General features: G+C 38.5%; 1 protein-coding gene across 1 annotated transcript in view; it reads left to right on the top strand.

Moving 5' to 3' along the window:
- mtmr7b (myotubularin related protein 7b) overlaps positions 1–23,124 on the top strand; it is a 60,921-nt gene extending 37,797 nt beyond the window's left edge. Inside the window, exons 9-14 of the mRNA XM_039750931.1 lie at positions 253–378; positions 3,266–3,315; positions 5,928–6,128; positions 6,477–6,611; positions 12,266–12,392; positions 21,929–23,124. Coding sequence (XP_039606865.1) covers positions 253–378; positions 3,266–3,315; positions 5,928–6,128; positions 6,477–6,611; positions 12,266–12,392; positions 21,929–22,300 — 1,011 coding nt within the window. The 3' untranslated portion in view covers positions 22,301–23,124. The remainder of the gene's footprint in view (positions 1–252; positions 379–3,265; positions 3,316–5,927; positions 6,129–6,476; positions 6,612–12,265; positions 12,393–21,928) is intronic.
- The last annotated feature ends 355 nt before the right edge of the window (positions 23,125–23,479 follow it).

The raw sequence follows: 23,479 nt of genomic DNA, 5'->3' as shown, positions 1-23,479 counted from the left end.
GTTCAGCTTTCATAAACACATGCTTTCAGAACAGATGTGAAGCACTAGTAAAGGACATTTTAACCATTTTAATAATGGTTGTTACTATTTTTAATGGAAGTTATGTATGTCTTTTGCCTAGCTTAATGAAAGTAACTGTGTTGTTATTTTAATATTTTAACTTTTGTTTTTGTTGATCCATAACGGACTCCCTACTTGTGATATTACAATGTGTGAAACATGATAAATTTCATTTTCTTCACATATTTACAGGCAGTGGCAGAAGAGGCCATTAGTGTACTTGTTCACTGCTCTGATGGATGGGACAGGACAGCACAGGTCTGTTCTGTAGCAAGCCTCCTGTTGGACCCCTTCTATCGGACCTTGAAGGGATTTATGGTAAGCTGAAAAGCCAGAGTTGTGTAACGTGTATAACAGGAGACTAATACCAATGAACATCTTAAATAGTTAAAGGTTTTATTTTTTTAAGTGCTTAAAGAATAACATGCAGAAAACAAAAAAATCCGTCTGCATTCCCCACCTCATAATACACAGTGCTCCCTGTTTTTACTTTCTGTTGCTTCTGTTGATTTGTCTTTCACTCTGCTAGTGAGAATTCCCAGAACTAACTTCTTAATTCTAGACTTATTTTACTTCCTCCAAGAGACCAATGTAAAAACCCTTTCTAGATTTACACACTGTTCAAATCAGAATTACTTATGGGGATGAGAGAGCATTCTACAAGTGCATGGCAATCACATTAGATCTGCATTTAGCGGCACATGGTGTTTTTAAAACTGTGAGCACTGTTCAACTCTAAAATGACTAGGTCTGTATTCTAGACTTAAACTGCAGGCTTCCTACTAGCCCAGAAGTATTATAACCTCCGTCTATAGATTTACTCTATTGTGTACCAAAATGCTCCTTCCCTCAACAACATTTAAAGAAAATCTGTTTTTGCCACTATCATTCCAAATGGTCTGTCTTGGCACTGCTGCCGCCCTGTGCCGCTTTTTGGCACACTTGCATTGACAGTTCATTCCTACTGAGGCCGCACCTAACTGTTAGATAAATATGATTTTTTGCTTTCATTTGTATCCCATGCTAGGTTACAAAATCTTATTCATAAACATTGCACAGATACACACAATGGGCTCATTTATAGATACTGTATATACACTCAGTGGTCACTTTATTAGTTACACCTGTTCAACTGCTTATTAATGTAAATATCTAATCAACCAATCACATGGCAGCAACTCAGTGCATTTACAGTAAGCATGTAGACATTGTCAAGACAACCTGTGAAGTCGAGCAGAATGGGGAACAAAGATGATTTAAGTGCCAAATGGGCTGGTCTGAGTATTTCAGAAACTGATGATCTTCTGGGATTGTCATGCACAACCATCTCTAATGTTTACAGAAACAGGAAAATATCCAGTGAGCGGCAGCTGTCTAGGGATAAAATGCCTTGTTGATGCCAGAGGTCAGAGGAGAATGGCCAGACTGGTTTGAGCTAATAGAAAGGCAACAGTATCTCAAATAACCAATGGTTACAACCGAAGTATGCAGAAGAGCATCTCTGACTCCACAGCACATCAAACCTTGAAGCAGATGGGCTACAGCAGCCAGAGACCACACCGGGTGCCATTCCTGTCAACTAAGAACAGGCAACTAAGGCTACAATTCACACTGGGTCACCAAAATTGGACTATATAAGATTGGACAAATGTTGCCTGGTCTGATCAGTCTCGATTTCTGCTGAGATATTTGGATGGTAAGGTCAGAATTTGTTGTCAGCAACATGAAAGCATGGATCCATTCTATCAACGGTTCAGGCTGGTGGTGGTGGTGTAATGGTGTGGGGGATATTTTCTTGGCACAATTTGGGCCCCTTAATACTAACTGAGCATGGTTTAAATGCTACAGCCTACCTGAGTATTGATGCTGACCATATCCATCCCTTTATGACATCAGTGTGCCCATTTTCCAGCAGGATGTCACAAAGCTCAAATCATGTCAAACTGGTTTCTTGAACATTACAATGGGTTCACTGTACTCAAATGCCTTCCATATTCACCAGATCTCAACCCCAATAGAGTACCCATGGGATGTGATGTAAGAGGAGATTCGCATCATGGAAGTGCAGCTGACAAATCTGCAGTAACAGAATGATGTTATCGTGTTAATATGACCCAAAATCCCCAAGGAATGTATCCAGCACCTTGTTGAATCTATTCTAAGAAGAATTATGACATTTCTGGAGGCAGTAGGGAGTCTAACCCGGTACAAACAATGTTTTAGTTCATATGAGAGTCTTAGTTATATAAGATATTTCATTCATGAGTAAAAGTAATTCATATTCTTGAAAATAATTTGATACTTTTTTTCTACAAAAGAAATTTAAACTTGTTAAAGAGCTCAAGGCCTCAACTAGTAATTGAAGACATTTTTGTAATTGGTGCCATATAATATCACTCTTAATAGGTCATACGCGTTTCAGAGGATGGCTGTGTGGTTAGTGCTGCTGCTTCGTATGTCCAGCATTCTGGGTTCAATTTCCGGTGCCCAGCATTTTCCATGTGGAGTTTGCATGACCTTCTCATCTGCATGTGTTTTTCTACCAGTTCTTTGGTTTTTCTTACATACCAAAGATTTGCAGGTTAAATTAATTGGTGATTCTAAGTTGGACTTATGAGAGTAGACCCTGCAATGGACAAGGTTTCCTCCTGCCTTGCATCCAGTGTTTTGAGTAAAACTGAGGATATTATTAGTATATGGAAAAATAAATTACTATTGTCTGCTTTTTGCATTTAGTGAAAATATAAACCTTAATCTCATAAGACCATCTGCCAAAACTTAATTAACCGTTAATACTTAATTAATTGAATCTGAGTGAGGTGGCTGTGATTGTGAGCATGCTATTTCCGTTTTCTGGCCTCTTGTGCAATAGTTACTGCTCTCCAGTAAATGACTAGGTCAGTTTAAAAAGTGGTGGTTTGGATATTTTCCTGTGTCTGAACTGTGTATGGTAAGTGAGTTGAGATTTACTTCAAGGAATTTTTGTGTTAGAAACTGACAGCCATTCTCTGATTGTTGTGTCAGATATTTAACATCAGACCCTTTATCTGGAACTTGGCAGTAAAGCATTTCAGCTTAAACTTGTCTTATCATTTTATAATGAATTTTTCACTTGTTAATAACAGAAGTACTTTAACTTACAAAATTACATTTATATATTTTCATTTTAATTTACAAATTTGTCTAAAATCTATTTTTGGTACAGGTACTTATTGAAAAAGACTGGGTGTCATTCGGCCACAAATTTACTCACAGGTTTGTTTTTTTTCCTTATATTTTTTGTGTCCATCCAAGTAGACATATTTTCAGTATAAAATTGTAGATGCACCTTTAATAAATACTTATTAGACTGTAGACCAGCAAATCATTATGGATAGATTAATACATTCAAAATAATACATATTTTTATGCTTTACTGTATAAGAATGTAAGTCTAGTTGTTAATCCAAAGTTTATCTGTCTACCGTGGATTTAGAAAGTATTCCAATCCCTTCACTTTCTGCACACTTTATTTTGTTATAGTCCCAATTTTTAATGGATACATTTACCATTTTCTCCCATCAGTCTACACTCAGTAACTCGTAATGACAAAGTGAAAGTATGTTTTCAGAAACATCATAAAAATGATATAAGTATTCAGACTCTTTGCCGTAGCACTCCAGATTGTGATCAGGTGCATCCTGTTTTTTATTTATCCTCGATGTATCTTCAAAATGACTAGAGCACAGCTATGGCAAATTAAATTTAATGGACATAGTTTAGGAAAACACACAACTGTCTATAAAAGGTTCCACAATTCACATTGCATGTCCAGACAAAAAACAAGCCATGAAGTCCAAGAAATTCTCTGCAGATGTCTGCAATAAAACTGTGGTGAGGCATACAGTAGAACAGGGCAAGGGTATAAAACCATGTCTAAAGCTTTGTCTGTTTCTAGTGGCCTCTATAATTGTGAAATGGAAGAAGTTTAGAAGTGTCAGAACTCTTCCTAAAGTTGGGAAAGAAGTGCCTTCGTAAGGGAGGTGACCAAAAACCCAATCGTCACTCTAACACATTTTCAGTAGTCTTCTGCCGAGATCAGCAAACCTTTAGGAATTACAACCTTCTTGAACTCTTTGCACAGAATTCCAAATGCTAAGTTTGATGTAGACCAGACACTGCTCATCACCTGCCTAATATAATCCCTACAGTGAAGCATTGTGGTGGTATCATCACATTATACTCATGCTTCTCAATGTCAGGGAAAAGAGGACTGGTCAGAATTGAGGGAAGGATGAATGAAGCCAAATAAAGAGAGATCCTTCAAGTAAACCTGCTCTAGAGTGCACACAACCATAGATGGCACAACGGGTTAATTTTTTATCATGTCAAAGACCTGAAGCACACAGCTAAGACACTACTGGAGTGGTTTCAAGATAAGCCTTTGACTGTCCTCAAGTCTTGCAGCCAAAGCACAGACTTGAATCCCACAAAACATCTGTGGAGAGACCTGAAGATGGCAATTTACAGACACTCCCCATCCAGTCTAATGGAACTTGTCTACAGAGGTGTACAGAGTTTGTAGAGACATAGCCAAAAAGACTTGAAGGTGTAACTGTTGCCAATGGAGTTTCCACAAAGTACTGAAGTAAGGGTCTGAATACTGTACTTTTATAAATGAGAGATTTCAGTTTTTGGTTGTTAATATGTTTTCAGACCTTTCTGAAAACACATTCTGACTTTGCCGTTATGGATTATTGAGTGTAGACTGAGGGGAAAAAACGGAAAATGTATCCATTTGAAACTAAATTTATAAAAAATAGTGTACAAAAAGTGAAGGGAATACTCTCTATGTATTTAGAAACAATCTTTTTTGTGCACAATATACATCTCCAGTTTATTTTTATAAACTCCTAATATATCAGATTTAAAGTCTGACTCCACTAAGAGCACTGTATATTGTGTTTCTTTCTCTGAATATTTCAGTGTCTTTGTATTTCTATGTAGCACTAGTTAAAGTGGTATTGAATTTTATTTGCATTTTCAACCAACATTCAGCACATGGTCACTTGTTTATGCAAGAAAGCATTGAAAAGGGTTGTTGCGCAATTCTTCCTTAGCTCCTGTCTTTAATCTTTTCCAATTCTAATACATATTTATCCATTTAGGATTCAGATATTACCCTAATCATCTTGAGTATAAGGGATTAGCCAGACCAAAGTTTAAAGATAAAGTAGTTATACTCACATGTTGCTTAGCATGTCCAAGTAAGAATTTTAGTGTACTCTGTACACGTGATCCTGTATAAATCTATAAAACTATAATGCAGCCGACAACAAGGGATGTAAAGAAGGTTCTTCTTTAATGGATTCCCTCACAGTCCTGACTATTAACTTAACTAGCAGGCAAATATCTTTGTACAGTAGGTTAAGTGAGTGCATTATGTCACACAAGTAGAGCATTTCAGAATAATTGTTGGCTTATCTAATACATTACAACACATGTCTTTAGGAATGTGGGGGAAAAAAGAATATTAAACTACACACAGACAGACGAGGTCCAAAAATGAATACTCATCCCTGAAACTTTGAGGCAGCTATTTTATGAGCTTTTATTTTTTCTACAGTCTCAACAAATGTATTTATTTACATTTTTAATACATAATTGTTCATTTTTCTGTTTCATGAATTTTCTATCTTCCTGTCTCTGGAAATAAAAGTATATAACCTTTCAAAAGCTTGTATTTTGTAATGCCAGAATTATTTACAGTGTGTTTCACCACTGGTTGAGAATTTATTTTGGAGATGAGTTAAAAATCTGCATTGAATCCTTTTTAAATGTGGTGCACTTTATTTTCTAAAATGCCATAATAAAAATTTTTTGTTTAGGTATAATCATCTAGATGGTGATCCCAAAGAAGTGTCTCCAGTTATTGACCAATTTACTGAGTGTGTCTGGCAGCTAATGGAGCAATTCCCGTGTGCCTTTGAGTACAACGAGAGGTTCTTGATCCATGTCCATAACCACATTTACTCCTGTCAATATGGAAACTTGATGTGCAACAGTCAGAAAGAGAGAGAAGAAATGAGGTGATATTTTAAACTGAAATTCAATAAAAGTCATGATTGTGAACCTCTTTTTTAGTACCGTTTATTTAAATTAATTTTAATTCGATTTTTTTACATCGATTCATTAGATGTGTTGTGTTTATTTGCTTTTACATTGATGTTTTAGGTTGTTTATTATTCTTTAAATCCGGAATAAACTTTTATATGGGTAAATGTTTTCAGTTTAGTGGTCAATGCCAATTAATGGCAAACTAAAAAAGCAGTAATTGTTATTACAATTTCTGTCAGTTTTTGTGTTTTCATATTTGGTTCCCTTAGAAGTTTGAATCCCTGAAAAAAGTTCTAAATTGTTTTTATTCCTCTTAACAGAATCCGAGAGAGAACACATTCTCTGTGGGCATACCTGTGGGAGAATCGTGTGGATTACATGAATCCTTTATACAGACCAGACCACAGTCAAACACAGGGAGTCTTGCGGCCAGTTACTACTCCATACTACTTCAAGTACGTAACAGACCACTTGTCTCTTTGCACCTTGCACTATGTAAATTATGTTCAGTTTTTATTTAAGTTAATACACACTAGAAAGAAGAAGATAAGGAAAGACCTCTTTTTAACACATTTTCATTTCCTCCCTTTTGCGAATAGCGGTTTCTCTTGATTGTTTCAGAATTAACAGTACTGTATTAAGAGTTGGGCTCTCAAATGGAAAGGAGCTGTGCACAAGCACATAGCTGTCAGACAATATTACATGTTATTGAGGATGTTAAGATGGAAGTCATCTCCATGTAGTCATAGATGGTTTTCTGTTGGAATGGGAAACTCTTTTATCCCATGAGCCACTAGGTGGAGTCAGGATGGGTTTCACAGATTTTAGTTATTAGATCTTCTGCAACTGGTGAGAGAGAACAGACAAATATATTTGGATTTCAGGTCATGTCACATTGCACGACTTTTCATCATTCATTTCAGTTGAAGACTTCGTTTACATAATCATAGCAAGTCGGAGGTGGTCACGACTCACTCCCGTGACTGGTAGTTCTGTAGTATGACATACCTAGCAACTCAATCCAACCAACCTGTGGCTCATCCCAACAATATCAAACAGGTTTGATTTTGTCTTAATTTGCAGGGGTAGGCTTGTGTACGGGTGAGAGCTGACAACCAATGAGCACTGACCTGGAAGTTCGGTGCATGTAAAGTAGCTACAAGGAATAAGGAATTCTGGTGTTTTGGACCTGACAGAAGGAATAGAAATTTGACTGTCTGATGATGTACTTTGCATACCACAACAGATTGGAAAAAAGCAAAAAAGGGCCTAAATTGCAGCTCAACTCTCTGTGTCTGCAAATTCTTTGCAAAGGCAATGGCTCAATCAGGCAGCACGTTACTGGAAGTAAAAAAAAAACGGGTGAGATCAAAATACTTTTGAAATGTGAAACTGTGCTGAAATGTCACTATGCATTCGTCTAATTTGAGGCATCCTGAAATTTACTGGTTGTGTCATATGACATACTTGGGTAACAAGATCAGCAACTCTGTGTTTTCATGTTTGACATCGCTCAGACAAGAAGTTGTGTAATGTGACATCAGCTTTACTTATAACACCTAAATGTGCTCCCTTTAAACATGTCCCTGTAGGCTCAACAGAATGATCACTTTTTGTCACCATGGAATATTTAGACAAAATCTGTATGCAGATTGCAGGCAAGTGAAAATTTTCAGTGGGAGTTGAAGTGATAGATTTCACAGGTGGCTAAACAACCAGGAACAGCAGGATTGCAAAAAAGCAAGAGTTTCGGCATCAGCACTCTTTTTAGCTTATAGATTTCATTAAAATGTTAAAATAGTTAGAACATGTCAAATGCTTTACCTGTAGTTAATTTTACTGTTGTACCTAATGTCATGACACAGCTGAATGCATGAATAAAATATACCAGAAAATAAAATATGAAAAAGATATACAGTATAGTTAGACAAGAGAAGAATTTACAAGGCCTACAGTACCTACATAACAGCCTCAGGCAGATTTAAGAAAGCAACATGCTGTATCCTGCTGTTCCTTTTTGTTTAGTTTTGTTTCATTTCATGACATATCTTTTACAAAGTAACAGGAATGTGTGAGTATCTGATGCACATTAAGATTTATCTGGTGTTTTGAGGACTGTTACAATATATGGAATGTAGGCATTAATAACATCTGTTATTAAAAAGGTTGCCATAGTAAAGGACAGAGTTATGTTCAACAGTGTACAAGTAAGATTTTGAATATGGCTCTAAGCTTAACTGGAAATAAATGGAGACTTAACAACAGGTGTTTGTTTGGTTTTACTTCCCACTTATCAATATAATGGAATTACATCAGCATCTTGAATTATGTACAAGCCTGAAATAGAATAATTCGAGAACACTTTGAGCAAATCATTATAGTAGTCAGCTTTTCTTGGATGGATGCATAGACGATAGTTTCTGTACTCCATTTAATTTGAAGCTGCATTGGTTCTAACTATACCTCTTGGCTAGAAAAAGTAGCTCTTAGCATATGTTAATACATTGGTTAATGAACAAGGGTTTCCAAACTTTAAGAAAAACCACAGAAAATTTTTACATGGATGTGTCTGTATTGTTTATGGTTCCTCTGTCTACTCCTAGTCACGCGACATGAAAGTCACATAATATATTTGGTCATTTTAACACATATAGTGTATATAACACACTGTTTCTTTCATCTAAGTATTGAATTTGTTATGAAGTAAAAATGACTGGATTCTTTTATATAGTCAGAATGTATTAAAACAAGTTAGTATCAGAACCTTCTGTTTTCCTCCTCATCCTCTGTTCCTGCTCTAGCTTTTTTGTACTTGATGATTAATCTTTTCACTTTTCCAGGTATTTAGATCCTAAGCCTGACCTGGTCTTAACCTTTGTGTTCTCCCATTAGTGTTTTTGATCCCCTGATTACTTTATCATGCATTTCCCTGCAAACAGCCTTTCTAAGATCATAACAGTCTAGTAGTGTGAGTGCATAAGGCATAGAGTAGTGTCAAGGATAACACCTAATTTACAAGCAGGTTTAGTCAGCCAGTTAGTCATTTTTCAACCCGCTGTATCCTAACACAGGGCCACGGGGCAGGAACAAAACCCCGGGCAGGGCGCCAGCCCACCACAGGGACAATTTAGGATCGCCAATGCACCTAACCTGCATGTCTATGGACTGTGGGAGCAAACCGGAACACCCGGAGGAAACCCACGCAGACACGGGGAGGACCCGGGAAGCGAACCCAGGTCTCCTTACTGCGAGGCAACAGCGCTACCACTGCGCCACCTTGCCGCCCTACAGGCAGATTTAGTAAAACTAAAATTTAGGCTCACCTCAGTTCAAATCTAACACTATTTTGTTTCAGATGAAAAAGATTTCTATTCATCTTTAAATGTTTAGGCTGAAGTAGTTATCTTTAGTTTTAAGTAATTAAAATGGTTAGTTAGTAATATAGGGCGGCACAGTGGTGCTGCTGCCTCGCAGTTAGGAGACCCGGGTTCGCTTCCCGGGTCCTCCCTGTGTGGAGTTTGCATGTTCTCTCCGTGTCTGCGTGGGTTTCCTCTGGGCGCTCTGGTTTCCTCCCAAAGACATGCAGGTTAGGTGGATTGGCAATTCTAAATTGGCCCTAGTTTGTGGTTTGTGTGTGTCCTGCAGTGGGTTGGCACCCTGCCCAGGATTGGCTTGTGCCCTGTGTTGGCTGGGATTGGCTCCAGCAGACCCCCGTGACCCTGTGTTTGGATTCAGCGGGTTGGAAAATGGATGGATGGATAGTTAGTAATATAATTAAAAACAAGTCTTCAAGGGATAGGAGTTTAAGTGCAGCCATTCATTATCTATATAGGAGAAAAATTTAATTTTATTTTTTAACTACTTCTTCTAAATGTAAAATATAAAGAAAAAATGGTGTTAATCCAGGTGCTGAGCATTAAAATATTGTAGTTGTCATCACATAGGATAATGAATACTATTCTTCAGGTTTCTGCATAAAATCCATTCATCCATCCATTTTCTAACCCGCTGAATCCAAACACAGGGTCACGGGGGTCTGCTGGAGCCAATCCCAGCCAACACAAGGTGCGAGGCAGGAAGAAATCCCCGGGCAAGGTTAAAGGGACCAGAAACACAAAGGCAAAACTCAAAATCCTAAACAGAGCCTAGAGGTCAGAACACACTAACCTTAAACAATTTACTAAGTCAAGAGGGGCACTAGGCAAAGGCTGTGATAAGGGCACGACGTGAAATGCTTCAGTGATGCTCTTATCCTAAATGACCCTTTTAATCACCCAGTCCATCCTTCATTTGACTGCTCCAAAGCTAATGTTGCCTTGCAACAGACACTGATAGAAGCACTCTAAAGCAAGAAGTCAAAGAAAGGAAAAGCTAAAATGTAGAGTTCCATTCTTGAAATGTGTATAGGTTATTTGCTTCCTTACTTTTTTCCATGTATTGAATGACCATGTAGTTTAATTGATCTTACTACTTTTACCAAGCGAACAAGAATGCTGTTTTAACACTGTGAGAGAGCAGCCTGTAAAGAGGCCTGTGTTGTACAATCAGTTTTATTTTATATACCACTGTACCTTATGCATAAAGTCGCTAATTAAGTTGGAGGTGGAAACTTAACTGACAACCTCATGATTTAGAATGCACTCACTTAGACATTATGCCACAATGCCTGTCTACTTTATATAAAGTTACTTTCTATCTATCTATCTATCTATCTATCTATCTATCTATCTATCTGTCTATTATCCAACCCGCTATATCCTAACTACAGGTTCACGGGGGTCTGCTGGAGCCAATCCCAGCCAACACAGGGCGCAAGCCAGGAAACAAACCCCAGGCAGGGTGCCAGTATATAGTGTTTGAAATGGCTGCATTGTTACCGTATGCACTGACAGAAGTAAATCTCAGAATTGAATTTTACATAAATATATGCATATACAATCCATTATAAAGGAAAATAAGTAAGAGTTGAATGATTTGGGACACCTGATAGGTTTAGCAAAAGTATCATTGTAGAGCAAATGCATGACTTAGTAAGATGCGTTTCCACTTTCTTAATTATCAGTTAGTCAAATCAAATTGAGAAAAGCCAGCAGAAATGCCTCAGGATGCATTGTAGTTGAGCAACAGTCATGGCCAAAGACCATTGCCTGTCACATGGGGCAAAAGGTCAGCAATGGCAGTCTTTTGCCTGGAGCCTAATTATTTGATTGCCTCCTCCATATACTGTAGATGATCGTTGGTCTAGAGCCATGGAATGCAGCAGTTAAAATGGAAAATAGAAATCATGTAACCAATGCAGATGGGAGCTGTGTCAGAGAAATTCCAATCTTGCAAATATGTTTTGGAGACAAGGAGGTACTTCTGCTACTCCTAGAAACCACAATTCCACATCATCTCCCAGCAATACTTACGCTAGATATGTCCAGTTGGTTTTCTTCATTCAAATCATACTTTGTTGTTTGTCTGAAGTGCAGTTCCATTTATTTGATCAGTATTTCTGCATTAGCTTTCCCCAAACCTTAACCTTTAAATTTGAGATATTTCATAGCATAATTATTACGCTACCACCTACAAATGACTATAAGAAAATCTACATTCCTCTTAAAATCATTCATATTTTGATGTCTTATAACCAACTTATAGCCATTTTTTTCCAAGAGAAAAGTTAAAAAATGAAATAGCTTGATGATATGTTGTGCCACCTTGTAATGGAAATCCAAACACGGGGCAAATGTAATTACCTTTTTATAGTTTACCTGGGTTAAATTGCAAAAGGGAATTATTATTCAAGAAAGCCAACCCTGGGTCCTACCTAAATCATGCAAAAGAATATCAGACCAGTCATGTTGTCCAGACTAAAACTTTTTTTCAGTTCAAATTGTTCAAAAGTTCAACTCAACCCTTCAACCAAAGAACACCCACCCAAACTCATACATGGCCAAATCAGAGTTACCAGTTAATCCAACATGATATTTGTGGGATTTGGTTGGGAAAGATGGAGTGCCTGCTGGAAAAAAAAACATTGTCACAATGTACAGCATTTTAATGTATAAAGCAATTACTTCAGAAGATTAAAATTTGTGTTTTCTGATTGCCATTTTCCCTACAGGTTCTGGAGGGGAATGTACAACCGCTTTGAAAAAGGAATGCACCCACGACAATCAGCAGTAGATTTCCTAATGGCTATCCGAGAGGAAACTCAGCAGTTGCAAGAAGAACTTGAGGCTCAGGAGGAGGTAAATGGTTTTTTGTGGTAAACAGGCAACTCTGTCTTGTTATGGTTGTTGACTCAAGTAATTCACTATAACCAGAAGAGTTGATTTTACATATTTATTTGTAATCAGGTTATGTTATTTAACAGAGGGCAGTCCAAGCCCAGAGTCATTCAAGAGGCATGGGTTGAAATACTGATATTACTCCTATTACCCATCAGAATCAAAAATGAATGGCAGAAATTGAGGTCAAAGGAACAAACTGAGCCTTTACATCTAACAAACTAGTATAACAATAAAACTTCCATGTATTTTTTCAGTACTAAACTATCAAGGCTATGCCATGCAGTATCTGAATCCTTTTGTTCTCATTAATGGTCTTATCAGCTCAGCATCCTGATGGACCAAAACCCCCAAAAGTACAGATAGCCTAATAGAGTTTAAATGAACATAAAATAGATTGTTTTCTGATGTACACCATAAATTGTTAGCATATATTTTCAGTGGAAATGTTAGCATACATTTTCAATCAACAACAAAAAAAGTGTCATGGTGACACTTTACATAGTTTTTGTTTTGTTGTATTTTGTGTGCATTATCCAATTTTGCAGTGCTTCTGGGTGTGAGAAGGACCCAAAGAGATGCAGTGACACAAATGTCTATCTCCAATTCCGCAAAAAAATGCCTCAGTATTTAATCAAAATATTGTATTTCAGTGTCATATTATATATAACCAATATACTGTATACATATCTACAGTGGTGGGTTGGCGCCCTGCCTGTGGGTTTGTTTCCATCCTTGCGCCCTGTGCTGGTTGGAATTGGCTCCAGCAGACCCCGTAACCCGGTAGTTAGCATATAGCAGGTTGGATAATGGATGGATGGATATACATATCTATCAACATTAGTCAAATCGATATTTTCCTATATACAGTAAATAGTTAAATAAAATGAGGTGGCACGGTGGCACAGTGGTAGTGTTGCTGTCTCGCAGTTAGGAGACCCTGGTTCGCTTCTCGGGTCTTCCCTGCATGGAATTTGCATGTTCTCCCCGTGTCTGCAAGGGTTTCCTCCCACAGTTTAAAGACATGCAGGTTAGGTGTATTGGCGGTCCTAAATTGTCCCTAGTGTATGCTTGGTGTGTGTGTGTGTGCCCTGTGGTGGGCTGGTGCCCTGCCTGGGGTTTGTTTCCTGCCTTTCGCCCTGTGTTGGCTCCAGCAGACCCCCGCGACCCTGTACTTAGCATATAGCAGGTTGGATAATGGATGGATAGATTTTATAAAATTACAGCATCACTTACATATTTCATGGATTATGTTGGTAAATGGCAGACTGAGTATAATGTATATAAAAATGGGTTTACTGGATTAATTTATTTTGCAGTCTGTTTGTTCTGCCCTAACTTGGCACTTTATCAGTGTCTGTCTCCTTGACCATCATTTGTGCTCTTTCATTATGGAATGCCAGCTCCCATCTCATTTTGTTTAGAGTGTGGTACGCTGGTGCTGTCTTTAGGCCATGCAGCTTATTTGCCATGCAAAATCAGTGCTTGAAGTTGAATAAAAAACGTTTGGCACTTCTCGCTGTGTTTGCTTCATCATCCTTCTCTTCATATGTAATGGATGAGATATGAGGTCTCCATTGGAATTGCAAAAGCTCATCAAAAGTGAAATCTCCCTTATGACAAATGTCAGAAATCATCAGTACACATACATTGCCAGTACCCCTAATCCCAGAAAGGGAAATGCCCACTTTCAGCACTGTGGAAAGTGATGTGAATATGTACGATTGTGTGTGTGTATTTGATTCAGTACATGCTCCAGCATTTCAGTATCACTGTACTGGAATCATAGTTTTTTTTTTTTTCTAAAAAGCACCACATTCATGGTCACATACCACATTGCACCCTTTCTTCTGTCGTAACAAAGAAAACTCACTGGTTCTTCTCAGATTTGCATATATTTGCTATATCTATGCATTCACTGAGAGCAAGCTGCCTCACTTGCCGTTCATTCCATCCATACTGAACTACCTTGCATGTTATCCTTTCCGTGTGTCAAAATGATGCTGTCTGTGTACTTTGTATTCCAAGTTCTGTGAAAATATTGCAACGCAGTTTCACGTGAGTTTTGTATGGGTTTTTTTTAGCTAAAGGAAATAACTGAAGCATTTACTAAAAATATAAATGACTATAAGAGATATTTGTTCGGTGATTATTGTATAGTCATCTGGAGGGGCAGGAGATAGAAATTCACATTTTGGTGGAAAAGTAAAATAACGTTTATTAACAGGATTGCATTTAAAAAATGTACAAATGCTGCTAAGTGTGAGCTGGAGGAAGAAGGCAATCATTCACACATAGGTACAATAGTGCATTGGTGTTGTTTATGGTGGTAATAGTGGCTCTTGTATGTAAAAAAAAAAAAAAAAATTTTAAGGATCAATTAATTTCAGTTACAACAGCATGGGCATTTGCAGTGCAGCAAATTAGGAAAAGTCGAGGAGGGAAAGGAGCGTGATATGCACAGTGACAAAATAATGAAAGATTTGAAATCACAACGCCCATTGGCTGCCACTCTTCTAGTGTTAAATCCCTAGTTATTTTAAGTGAATAAAGCTGCATGGTGCCCTCTTAAAAAATGTTAGCATCAGGACAATACATGCAACAACAGCTATGATCACGTGACTAGCAATTAGCAGATAGTGTGAACCCGGCCCGGACACAGACAGGCGGACATGTTGTTTAAACACCACCACACGTTTATTTACACTATATTTACAAATAATGGTCACTAAGACCCAGTCCAAACAGTGCACACAAACCCCAAACACAGTCCTGGCCACAATGCCTTGTCTTCGGGCCGCCTCCACTCTCTTCTGCCTCGTCCTTCTTCCACCCGACTCTAGCTCTGACTGAAGGGCGGCGGCCCCTTATATAGTACTCCCGGATGAGCACCAGGTGTTCCCGGTATTCCTTCCTTGGCCACGCCCCAGCGTGGCGGAATTGCCGGCTGTCCTCCCGGCAGCTCTCCAGGCGTCACGTAAAGTCTTCCCCCCAGCACTTCCTGGTGTGGCGGAAGTGCTGGGCTCCAGGGTTCCTCAGGCACCTGGGCGCCAGCATAACCAGGACGGACGCCCCATCGCGGTCTGGAGGAGGCACAAGCCCTCCTCTGGTCCTCCTGGGCGTCCGGCCGGGGACCATACGGGATATTCCGGCATCGGGGCGCCGCCTGGCGGTGGCCACGGGTCCCTACAGGGCTGGGCTTCCGAGCCCTGTACCCAAGGCCCCCAACAGAACCAGGACGGACGCCCCCCTAGATAGATAGATACATACTTTATTAATCCCAAGGGGAAATTCACATAATCCAGCAGCAGTATACTGATACAAAAAGCAATATTAAATTCCAGGGAGCGATTCCACATTAAAGAAAGTGGTAGAAGTGATCAGTGAATAGAGAAAAAAATAGAGAAAAAAAAATAGAAAAAAGGTAAAAAGATAAAGTCATAACACGGAGCTGCTGGAAAGGCTGCCACTTGGATGCGGCGCCGGAAATACTTTATGGCAACTATAAACAACATGTCTGCAACTAATCCAAAACAAACCACAAGACATTTTGGAAAGGTGTTGGGGCAACCTTCTCTTAAATCCCTCATCTAAGTGGACAATTTTTGTGTAGGCCGATGGATATGTTGTCTTCCCTGTTGTTTGTCTATCCTTACACTTACCAATCCTTGGGAATATATAATTCACATTGTAATGTTCATGCATCAAGGACTACAGCCCACTACCTTTCATCAGTAGTTACTTCAGGCATCACTCAGGTGTCAGAATCACTGTTGTTCTATCAGGGATGTCTCTCTTCATCAATTTTTAACCTAACTGAGAAAGGAACTCAGTTCCCAGCCCCTGGCCCTAGAACAGAGCAAAGAGGAAAGCAGGAGAACAGATTTAAATACTTTATTCAGTCATTATAGTCCTTATGCCAAAAGCAGAAGCAAAGCAAGTGAGAGTAACAGTCACATTATACAACTTGGATGTTTAGCAGTTTTCATGGAACGTGTTGAATGAAGTACCCAGTGTACAAGATAGTTTTCAGTTCTTGCATTTCTGTTGCATGTTGCTCACAACATGGTTCCCCTGGTCTTCGTTCCTTTCCATTTCTTCTTTAACTTGCAGCTTACAGCTTTCTAAAGTTTGTTGGGCCAGAAGTTAAACACCCCTGGTCCCACTTTCTGTGCAGTGCCAATTTGAAAGGCCATATCAACTCAAGCTCATGGGGTGTGCATGAACAAAGGCATCCAGTCAGCCAAATTCATATTTCTTACATGCCTGTAGTTTGAAAATTAAACTTTTAAGCATTTGCATCATCATGGCTTAAGCATTCCAAGTTCAGAAATGACCGTTTTTACCATATACAGTGGTGTGAAAAACTATTTGCCCCCTTCCTGATTTCTTATTCTTTTGCATGTTTGTCACACAAAATGTTTCTGATCATCAAACACATTTAACCATTAGTCAAATATAACACAAGTAAACACAAAATGCAGTTTTTAAATGATGGTTTTATTATTTAGGGAGAAAAAAAATCCAAACCTACATGGCCCTGTGTGAAAAAGTAATTGCCCCCTTGTTAAAAAATAACCTAACTGTGGTGTATCACACCTGAGTTCAATTTCCGTAGCCACCCCCAGGCCTGATTACTGCCACACCTGTTTCAATCAAGAAATCACTTACATAGGAGCTGCCTGACACAGAGAAGTAGACCAAAAGCAGCTCAAAAGCTAGACATCATGCCAAGATCCAAAGAAATTCAGGAACAAATGAGAACAGAAGTAATTGAGATCTATCAGTCTGGTAAAGGTTATAAAGCCATTTCTTAAGCTTTGGGACTCCAGTGAACCACAGTGAGAGCCATTATCCACAAATGGCAAAAACATGGAACAGTGGTGAACCTTCCCAGGAGTGGCTGGCCGACCAAAATTACCCCAAGAGCGCAGAGACGACTCATCCGAGAGGTCACAAAAGACCCCAGGACAACGTCTAAAGAACTGCAGGTCTCACTTGCCTCAATTAAGGTCAGTGTTCACGACTCCACCATAAGAAAGAGACTGGGCAAAAAAAGGCCTGCATGGCAGATTTCCAAGACGCAAACCACTGTTAAGCAAAAAGAACATTAGGGCTCGTCTCAATTTTGCTAAGAAACATCTCAATGATTGCCAAGACTTTTGGGAAAATACCTTGTGGACTGATGAGACAAAAGTTGAACTTTCTGGAAGGCAAATGTCCCGTTACATCTGGCGTAAAAGGAACACAGCATTTCAGAAAAAGAACATCATACCAACAGTAAAATATGGTGGTGGTAGTGTGATGGTCTGGGGTTGTTTTGCTGCTTCAGGACCTGGAAGGCTTGCTGTGATAGATGGAACCATGAATTCTACTGTCTACCAAAAAATCCTGAAGGAGAATGTCCGCCATCTGTTCGTCAACTCAAGCTGAAGCGATCTTGGGTGCTGCAACAGGACAATGACCCAAAACACACCAGCAAATCCACCTCTGAATGGCTGAAGAAAAACAAAATGAAGACTTTGGAGTGGCCTAGTCAAAGACCTGACCTGAATCCAATTGAGATGCTATGGCATGACCTTAAAAAGGCGGTTAATGCTAGAAAATAAAGCTGAATTACAACAATTCTGCAAAGATGATTGGGCCAAAATTCCTCCAGAGCGCTGTAAAAGACTCATTGCAAGTTATCGCAAACGCTTGATTGCAGTTATTGCTGCTAAGGGTGGCCCAACCAGTTATTAGGTTCAGGGGGCAATTACTTTTTCGCACAGGGACATGTAGGTTAGGATTTTTTTTTTCTCCCTAAATAATAAAAACCATTATTTAACAACTGCATTTTGTGTTTACTTGTGTTATATTTGACTAATGGTTAAATGTATTTGATGATCAGAAACATTTTGTGTGACAAACATGCAAAAGAATAAGAAATCGGGAAGGGGGCAAATAGTTTTTCACACCACTGTATAGTGCTCAGATTAGGTGCTTAGCTGACCTGAGCAACAAAAACCATGCATACACAAGGTGGTCTCTTGTGGTTCCAAATTCACACCTAGTCAGACGTGAGCAACATCAGTCTTTGGAGGCCGCAGTTGATTAATTAGAAACCAATCCTTACCAATAACATAACTTATTTAACTTAATGGCTTGTTAGTGTTTTAACTCTGCCATGTCAGGTCATTTTACAGTATATCGTAATTTTTTTTTCTTTCCATAGATCTCATCCAAACGATTTGAAGACCTAAAAATGAATGAGCGATTCCCAGTTTCTTCACTTTTTTCTGTTTAGTTTCCTTTCAAATATTTTATTAAACCAGATAGTTTAAGATGAATACACACGGCAGGAAATGAAAACAAATTAGATGGATAGCTGCTGGTTCCTTTGTCACTTACATTTTATTGATAATAAGGAGCCATTTAAACTGTGAATGCAGCTTTTAAAGACTAAAATGAGCAATTAAGACTGGGAAATGTTAGCAAGCGAGACAACTAAAATGAAGCAGTAAATTGTTTCTTGAGTTTGGAACAAAAACCTGCAGCCACTGCGACTCTCCAGGACAGACATTTCTTACCCATGGGTCACAGAGTCTAAAGATACACTGGCTGAGAAAGCTTATAAATTCTACAAACATGTTAACAGAAAAAGCTTAAATTCATATTAACTACTCTCACACGATTGAGAATGAGCCGCACAAAAAGAGGTCAGGGGCAGCCACCCGTATATTATTTCTTGGCTGCTAAATGGAATAAATGGTCACAAAGATGTGTATCGATCAGAGTCCAGAACAGAACTGTCTTGTTGGCAAAAAGGTGGTTGGTTTTAATGCAGACCAGAGGAATTGACGTCATCTCTGGGGCCGGAACTAGACGTGATGTTGCTAACCCCATGACTAGAAGTAACATCATCTCTGGGCCCAAAGCAGGAAGTGACGTGATTGAGACCAGAACTGAAAGTGCCGTCATCGAGGCCAGGCAGAATTTCCCATAAGAGTTAGTGTACTCTGACACCCCCGGTTTGCATGGAATTACTCTCATTCAGGCCCTTAAGCTGTCACCCATGCGAACGTGTATGACACTACTTAAATACCAATTTATTGTCTTTTAATATTTTTGACATCTTAATGCGGAAAAAGAAAGGTAACTACAAAACATTCTTAATACTACTACATAAAAATATTGTTCTCTGTAACATGCATACAAAACAGAATTAAACAAATACATTTTAACAATCCATAAATAACGAAATTGTACATTTAAGCCCTAGGAAACTCTTTCCTAACACATCCAAGTGCCTGGTGTCCAATCACTTATTATTGTCTGTTGATGCTGGATGTTGTGCTATTTTGGTTTTGCTAGACCTAATGCAGCCTTGGATACCATTGATCACTCAGTCCGCTTGATCATTTTATGAATGTTGGTATTCAGGGTACTGTCTTAAGAGTTGTTTAGTTCCTACCTAAGAGATTGTCAGTGCAGATTAGTGGTTTCTCTTTGTTTTGGTACCTATCACTGGTGGGGGTTCCTCAGATTCCATTTTGGGCCCTGTTTTGTTTGCATATACCTATTTTAGGTTACATTTTTCAAAAATATGCCACTTCTTTCCACTGTTACACAAGTAACACTCATTTGTATCTGCCAGTCATTTCTGATGTATCACTAAACAACATGATTACTTGTTTAGATTAAGCATTGGGTCCTTCAGCTAAATAAAAGTAAAGCTGAAGTTATTATGTTTGGCTCCTTACATTCTATCATTAGTATAACTAACAATTTAGTATCTCTCTCTCAGCAAATGTGAGCACCCATGCTAGAAACCTCAGTGCTATCATTGATCTAGCTTTTAAAATTGACAAACAAATTAACAGTGTAGTTAAAAGAAGTTTCTTTCAGCTTAAGAGGATTGCCAAAGGGAAATCTGTGCTTTCCTTTTAAGGATTGGGGATAGTAATTCATGCACTTACTTCTTCTTCTTTGAACTATTGTAATGCTCTCTGTTTCGGTTAATCTTCCCTATCTCCTTTTGCAGTTGGTCCAAAATACAGCCGCACAGCTCATGACTGGCACGACAAAAATAAAACATATTTCTCTATTGCTCATTTTTTTTCATTGACTGCCAGTAAAATACCGAATTCAGTTTAAAATTTTATTATTTGTCTTGGCACCACATTATATCTCAGATCTCTTCGTCATGAACTTAGGACTACCTTAGCATAAAGTCCCAAAAGCTAAATCAAAACCTCTTCACAAGAGGAAGGGTCCATCAACCTTTGGCTTGTGTAATAGAAAGAAAGAAAGACTCAATATAAATAAAAAAATATTTATTACATGGAAGCTTGGATGAGCACAGAAGGAATTGTCAGAAATAGGCAATCCAGCAGCAAGCAAGACCCAACACAATATCCAAGAGAATGAGCAAAACCATAGCAAAAGTTCAGAATAAAAGCTCAGTAATAAACAGAGGGACTTACCAGTACCACTAAGCACATTCAGTGAACTACAAGGGACTGCTTGAGGGCAGTCCCTTGACAGAGATAGACAGGTAGCTCTGCCTCTTGGGGTACAATCCTCAGATTACCTGAAACATAACAGAGCAAGCATAGACACAGAAATAAAAAAATTCTCAAAGCTAATAATAACACAGAATAATGCAAATGATCAAAATAAGTAACAGAATCTACATAAACAGAAGAATCAGAAATGAACAAAAAAGAACAAAATTTGAAAAGAATTTCAAATAATAACATCCTTCACCTCAACTCTACGCCTTGAAGATCATCTGATCAAAAACTTCTTTCTATCTCTTGGTCTTGGTTGAATCTTAAGAGTGATTTTGCAGTTTCTGTGTCTGCCCCTGTTCTATGGATTAGTCAGCTCTTCTACATTAGGTCTTTCAAAAGTATTAATATTTTAGAATCTCAATTAAAATCTTTTCTTTTCTCTTTAACATATGGAGATGCTTAATGGCAGTCCTGTATTTTTACTGTGTTCTTTTTAATGGTTTGGTATAATTTATGTTGTTGCATTATATTGAATTTTTTCATAAACATTTTTACATATTTAATATATTTATTGAATTTATTCTGAAGTTGTTTTTATTCTGAGTTATGTACAGCAGTTTGGTCAACATTCATTGTGTTTAAATGTACTTTATAAAGATTAACTGATTGATTGATTGATTGAAGTTACTGGAACAGACTAGAGCCCCCACAATACTGCAGTAACCGGAGTATTGGTAGGATTTTTGATTTTTTATAATCCATCAGAATTTTTAGCTACAGTACTATGATATGGGTTTAAGGCCATGTCACCCACTCCTAATTTGTAGCTTATATTTAAGGAAGTAAGTTTGCGTAAGAAGCATCTGAGGCTTCTCTGACATTAATATTCTGAAGAAGTTTCATTGCTACTTGCTATTGTTTTCATTAACATGATAGTCTGTAGCCATATCAGTGAAACCTAATTTGTCTTTGTTTATTGTTACCTTTTTTGTCTTTTACTAGAAAATTGCCAAGCTAGAAAAGGTGCAAATGAAGAATGGCAAACTGTTACCAAAACCTAAAGGCAGAGTCAAGCACTTTGGCCCCTCCACATCTGACAACAGCATCGCCAACACTCCACAAGACTACGTCAGTGGGAGTGTGTGTACATTTCCTAATGAAAGTCCTTTGCAGCAGTTAGACATGGAAAACTCTCTTCTCATTCTTACAAAAGAGACACTGAAGTGCTCAGACCCTGATCTCTCCGCAAACAGTGACCAGGAGTCAGGAGTTGCAGACTTGAGCTGCCGCTCGCCCAGCGGTGGAGACTCACTACCTAGTGAGGACAGTGTCAAGGATCCCGATTCGGATGAAGCTACTTATGTGGCAGCTTGAATAGAAATCTTAATCCTTGCCGCTTGTGCTGGTTGTAAAAAGAACTCGGGAGTGACATTCTAAATGGGGTTTGGGAGAGATGTGTGTGTGCAATGAATCTGAAATAACTATAATTGACAAGCTGGAATTGAACACTTTGACTTGTATTATAGCTAAGTGCAATTTTTAATTTAACTTTTAAGAGCCAATCATCATCTTTTAGACCCTACAAAGGTCGAACTTGAAGACATAATAGATCTTTTTTGAGAATTTTTTTTAAAAATTATAGGTTTACAAGGGCACACTTATTCAAGACTCAGAATTTACTAATTTTTGTTAGTGTGATACTTCATCAGACTTGCTGTATAAAATATAACTAAATCACAAAGGAATGTCACATGTTTACTCCAAATCACCATGTTACACTATAGGTAGAATTTTGCTGGGTAGGCTCTGTTCTCTCAAACATGATCAGAATACTCAGTTTCATTGACTGTTTTATGGAATGAAACAGTGCTGTGCTGTATACAGAAAATGGAGTAACGAGTCTGTGAACTCATTGGTCCCTTTTACACCTGGCATTACTGTATGTTTTTGGTGATCCAATCAGGATGAGAGAGCACTTGACCATACTGTGAATGCACAGATGGTGATCAGATCACTCAGACAACATTCAGAGTTGGTCAGAAAGACAGACTCATTTGTGAATCCATAAGCTTGTGATGTAAAGGAAGAAAATCACGAAAGGAAAGATAAGAGCTGTTGGTTTGGGTTCACCGACAAAAGCGCGATAGACATATGCGCCCCGACAAAACCGCGACGGACAAATGAGTGCCGACAAACCCGCTAACTGGTTTTTGACAAATGCGAGCTGACAAAATCGACACGACAAAATCGCGAGAGAGGCCAAGAGAGTGTGACGTGTACGTGCGCATTATGTACACATTATGTGCTAGGTTATAACTGTTATAACTGCTGATGGCATGCCGCGAACAAATAACTCAGTCGAGGGTTGGCATAATGCGTCGTATACAAAGCAGAATTACCAGCAGTCAGGCAGCCAGCAAGTCTAAATACACTCAACTATCAAGACGTCTTGCTGCAATTCTTCCTACATATGCAGGGCGTGATCTTATGGACTATCTGCGTGCCGTGCTGATGGCATGCCGCGTCTCATAATATTGACTTCTAAAATAAACA

The sequence above is a fragment of the Polypterus senegalus genome, chromosome 4 (genome assembly GCF_016835505.1).
Source record: "Polypterus senegalus isolate Bchr_013 chromosome 4, ASM1683550v1, whole genome shotgun sequence".
NCBI classification, from domain to species: domain Eukaryota; kingdom Metazoa; phylum Chordata; class Cladistia; order Polypteriformes; family Polypteridae; genus Polypterus; species Polypterus senegalus.
Note: the sequence above shows the minus strand (reverse complement) of the source record. Positions and strands in the feature narration are given on the sequence as shown.